The following is a 5,264-nucleotide window of genomic DNA, read 5'->3' as shown; positions in this document are numbered from 1 at the left end:
CTTTGGAAACCTAAATCAAGCCCTAGGTCTCATAATTTATCAACTGGATGACGTGAAGAAGAACACAACGCTAGAACTGAGAGGGTACCACATAAATTTATACCTTAAGGTTGAGGGAAATTTGCATTTTCATGTGAAATTACCAACTAGTCACACCTTGGCCACTCACACGAGGGTGTTTAGTGCTCTTCACTGCTTTTAGTTAAAGTTGAATGGTTCTCATTCAACCTTGGTATGACTAGCTCCATAAGATCATGGGGTTAGTATGGGCCCGCAGGACTAGTCAGGGCGAAGGCCTGGATACCCATCATTAGCCAAAAAAAAAAAAAAAACCAACTAGCTGTAGACCTATTGTGATTAAGGTTTAGAGGGCAAGAATTTGGTGATTCAAGCATGGTGAGACAATAGCAAATGAGAAATTCCTTTAAGATATGAATCCATTTGCAGATATGTAATAAGTAGCTCACATCACTAGAATGTCAATTACAATTAATATTCAAATCTTACGGAAGGAGTATACCACATAGTAAAAATAAAAAAATAAAGGGTAATTTACAACGCCACCCCCTGGAGAATGTCACAATTATAAGAACACCCCCTCTTTTCACCAAATTAGACTCAAACACCATACAGATAGTCACTATTAAGGAATATACCCTATATGCTGATGTCAGCAACAATATTTTATTTTAAATACCAAAATGCCTTTATTAAATATTAAGTACCTAAAATACCCTTGTAATAAGTTAGTATTTCTTTCATATCGATTTGGTCCCCATTCCACCAACAATCGCTCATAACAGTGGCAATGGACGGCGACCAGTAGGACCTCGTGGTGACCGGGCCAAACTAGCCAGGCAGGTAGATAACATCTTTTCAATCACAGCGTTCACCTTTTTTTGAATTCAAATTTCTAAAGAAACCAGCCAAGGCAGGTAGATATTTTCGTCCCCATCCCACCGGCGATCGTTTATAGCAGTGCTCACATTTTGTCAATTCTGAAATTTTGGTGATTGTTGCAATTTGTATTGGCGTTTATATTGAGATTTGAGAGAGAGAGAGAGAGAGAGAGAGAGAGAGAGAGAGAGAGAGAGAGAGAGAGAGAGACAATGATGCCGTAGGGAGGAGCGATTAATGATGGTCATAATTCAATAATTACATGCTACATTATCATAGAAGAAGAAGAAGTGTTTGGTTGGTTACCTTTGAAAGTAATTTAGAGAAAAAGAGATTGAGAAACCAAATTTTCTAAGGGTCATAAACGAAAAATCCCAAGAGAGGGTGTCGAAAGCTTTCCTTATGTCAATCTTTAGACCCAAACCTCTGCCTCTAGAGGTCTTCCCATTATATTAGCCAACTGAGAAGCCAGACCAATTTTAGATTGAATTAATTTCCCTCGTTGAAACGCACCTTGCTCAAGGGAAATAATTCTAGGGAAAAAACCCAAAATGCGAGAAGCCATAATCTTTGACAATATTTTGCAAAAAACATTGCCCATACACAGGGGGTGAAATTTGTCCAGAGAGCGAGCCCCCTCCACCTTAGGAATTAATAGTAAGAAATTATTATTAATTTCGTAAGGAAGTGTACTTTAAGTAAAAAATTGCGATACTGCTCTGCAGACATCTCCACGAATGATATCCCAACACTTCCTATAGAAAGCTCCCGTGTAGCCATCTGGGCTTGGAGAGCTGTCAGGGTCAAGGTCTCAAATAGCCATCTTGATTTTAGCCTTTGAAGGAATCGAGTTAAGGATGAGCAGGTCCTCGTGTTGGAAAACTTTCGGAATTGAGTCCATTATGTCAAGATGATCCTCAAGCTCCACTCTTTAGTGAAAATACTGAAAGTAATCAACTATGTAGTTTCCCACCTGATCCTGGTCTTTGATTTCAGTCTCATCAGCTCTAACAATGCTATGAATAGCATTTTTAGATCTCTTCACTTCTGCCATGACATGGTAAAATCTGGAATTTCTATCACCTTCCTTTAACCATTTAACTCTGGACTTCTCTACCCACATCTTCTCATGGTTCTCCAAAGCTTTCCAGTGATGAATTTTTGCATCCGCCTCCAGATTAAAAAGGTCGTCGTTCATCCCTTCGTCCTCAATTCTTTCCTGGATAATTTCTAGATCTGCCTTAGCACTCGCAACGTCCACTTCCAGATTGGGAAAGGCTTTCCGAGACCAGGGTGGATGATGGGATTAAGCTTCTTCAACTTTTGAGCCAAGGAAGAGATGGAGGGCCATGACAATCCATGCTCCAGGCATCACCTACCATCGAGGTGAACTCCAAATGATCCATCCAAAATTTATTAACTCGGAAAGGGCAATTTTTAGGCTTTGGCAAGTTCTCAGAGCACACCAATAGAGGTGCATGGTCCGAGGTAGACCTAAGAAGAACCTATTGCATACAATCGCTGAAGCTATTCAGCCAATCCGAGTTCACGAAAGACCTATCCAAGATAGCAGATACATTTCCCCGCTTTCTGTTATTGCTCCATGTGAACTTCCTCCCAGATGAAGGAACCTGGATCATAGAGGTAGCATCCACCATAGCACCAAACTCAGCGGCAGCACCCGTACAGAATCTACCAGGGCCACGCCTTTCATGATTGAAAAGGGTAGCATTGAAATCACCTAAGATCATTCTAGGCCTTCCGTTGGTACCAGCGACCAAGTCCCTCCACAGACTTCTGTGATCAACTCTAAGGCATTTAGCAAAGACTACAGAGATGTCAAGAGAGTTCCCATACCAAATGACTTGAAAGGAAATGAACTGATTAGACATGGATGAGACAATGGGTTTCATTATAGTGTTCCTTCAGATCAGCCACAAATTTGGCTCCTTGTTGCTTCTATCATTGTGAAGAAACTCAGACGCAAAACCAAGCTTATTAAAAAATAACTTGGGGAATTTATTAACATCAATCATTGGCTCGGCGATGAGAATAAGATCTGGCATATGATCTCGAACTAATTTGGCTAAGGTTACCTTAGCGGCAGCCTTCTTCATACCATGTATGTTCCAGAAGAGAACACGCATGATCACATGTGGGAAGAGGTGGTGCGATCGGCCTTGGTAGCAGCTTGATCCTTAGAATCAGCTTTCTTTCCTTTCTTTTTCTGCTGGACAACCCAACCCTCATTATTACCTTCACGACGTCTGGCAGCCATGTCCACACGCTCGACACCAGTATTACTGCGAACCTTTCTAGATAGCCCATCCCCACGTCCTGCAGTGGTGGTCAAACCTCCATGGATGGTGTATCTTTGACTCCTACGTACACCAATAGATTCAGCCCTATCAGCTTGGCTCAACTACGACTCGTTAAAATGCTGTCCAGCGGCAAGAGAACCAGAAACAGGGCAGTCATGCTAGTGGTGGTCATATAGGTCGATTGGATCCTGGCGCACCCATGATCCATACTTGGATCCAAACTGTCCAGCTCATTCTCCAAGCCAAGGACGACTTCAAGTCTAGCGTTGGCATCAAGATTAGGATCTAATTCAAAATTTGAAATAGATCCTCTATTGGTAGAAAGAGGATCCACCTCAACGCCCAAAGGGGAAGGCCTCCTTGATTGAGGCATTGAGGACTCTAGGGAATTTTGAGTTTCCTTAATTGACTCACATTCCAAAACTGGAATATTCTCCATTCAATGATCCTCCTCTCTCTAGAAAGACACACCACCACTGTGTAAGGCTGAGCCGCCGCCATGAGAGGACGCAACACCATCAGAGCGCTACACTCTTCGTGAAGGAAGATTAGTCTCGGGCACCACTGATTCCCTTGGAGCGTCATCCACAAAAACAGCTCCAGGGATTCCACCATCTTCTTAGTGATTAGATCTAGCATCTGCTATCTTCTTGGCTCTGCACTCACCAATGGTGTGACCCACCTTCTTGCAAAAACTGCACTTCCCCATGGAATCCTCATAAAATAATTTCTGCTTGAACCAGAATTTGTTTTCAGTCCTGGGTTGTCTGCGTTCAACCTAGATTTCCTCTGGCCTCAGGCCCTCCATCTCCATCTCAACGAGAACACGAGCATAATTTTCGTATGACGTACTTCATTCATTAATCAAGCGCGATAGGGCGACCTGCTGCCTTCTCCATGGTCAACAACACTTTCTCATGCCAGTACTCCAGAGGCAAGTTTGGAAACCGCACCCAGACAAGAGCTTTATGGACTGGTATTCTCATGAATATTGAAATCCAGGTGCCATCTTTGAAACCTCACAAACTGACCTCCAATCTTCATAGCACTTCTCCTCCACATCGATGCCATATCTCCTTCAGTATCAAACTAAAAATTGTGAAGCCTTTGCCCATGGGCACCATCTTCACGTTGCCCTTCAGATTCCATGACTCACGAGCCTCCCTTCGAATGTCATCCAAAGATACAAATCTGAAATTGATTCTGCAATCAAGGCAAATCGGTATCTCCCTAGCCGGTCCTCATAAGCGTCCTGAGGGATGATTACCTTAGTAGAGTTCCCTGCGTGAATTGGATCTGGAAGGTCATTCACTTTAGGGAAGACATTGCCAACAGCCTTGGCGTAGGATTTCTTTGGAAACGGAGGGGCTACAGGACCTCCATCTTCGGCATTTTGTATGGGTGGATTAGCTTCTGAATCCAAACCATCCTCCAAGATCGCAGGCTCCTCACCAAAAGTTCTATCTCACTCAGTATTACTCCTCCATAAATCTGTAATCGGTTTCTGCTTTCCTCTATCAGGTGGGCGTCCAACAGATTCGTCCGAGTTGATCACAAGGTCTTCTTAAGCACAAACCGTATCTCCCATCTTCCAATCATACATATGTTAAGTTGAAAGACATCAAGCCGTATATTTGCCGAACTTCCTCTTCCTTCTATTCTACCTCCATTTCTATACTGAGACATGATATTCCATCTCTATACTCAAAATGAAAATTTTAATAATATGGTATGTGTGTAACTAACTCACGGTCCAGCTTACTGAGTAAAAGAGAAAGAGAAAAACCATAGTGAAGTATTCACTATTCAGTCAATATCATACATGAGAGCAAGGTGAGTCTTCATAACAAGATAAGATTGAACCTTGGGAAATTTGATATTTGAAACTTGAAACTTATTGAAATGAGATCTTTTAAACTGTGGATGGTGAACCTGAAGATGTAGAAGTTCTTCCTCCAGATTTTTTTTCAGTGCCTAAAGCAAAGTCCATGTGCCTCCATAAAATTCTCAATTGCTACAATTATCTTGTGTCTTCGACGGTGGAGG

At 42.3% G+C, this 5,264-nt stretch overlaps 1 protein-coding gene across 1 annotated transcript in view; it reads right to left on the bottom strand.

Moving 5' to 3' along the window:
• LOC122070928 (putative disease resistance protein RGA3) overlaps positions 1-2,810 on the bottom strand; it is a 15,384-nt gene extending 12,574 nt beyond the window's left edge. Inside the window, exons 1-2 of the mRNA XM_042635178.1 lie at positions 2,414-2,810; positions 1,842-2,175 (exon numbers count right to left, since the gene is read on the bottom strand). Of these exons, the coding sequence (XP_042491112.1) occupies positions 1,842-2,175; positions 2,414-2,810 (731 nt within the window). The remainder of the gene's footprint in view (positions 1-1,841; positions 2,176-2,413) is intronic.
• Between the last annotated feature and the right edge of the window lie 2,454 nt (positions 2,811-5,264).

Source organism: Macadamia integrifolia, unplaced genomic scaffold (genome assembly GCF_013358625.1).
Source record: "Macadamia integrifolia cultivar HAES 741 unplaced genomic scaffold, SCU_Mint_v3 scaffold_157A, whole genome shotgun sequence".
In the NCBI taxonomy this organism is placed as follows: Eukaryota; Viridiplantae; Streptophyta; class Magnoliopsida; order Proteales; family Proteaceae; genus Macadamia; species Macadamia integrifolia.
Note: the sequence above shows the minus strand (reverse complement) of the source record. Positions and strands in the feature narration are given on the sequence as shown.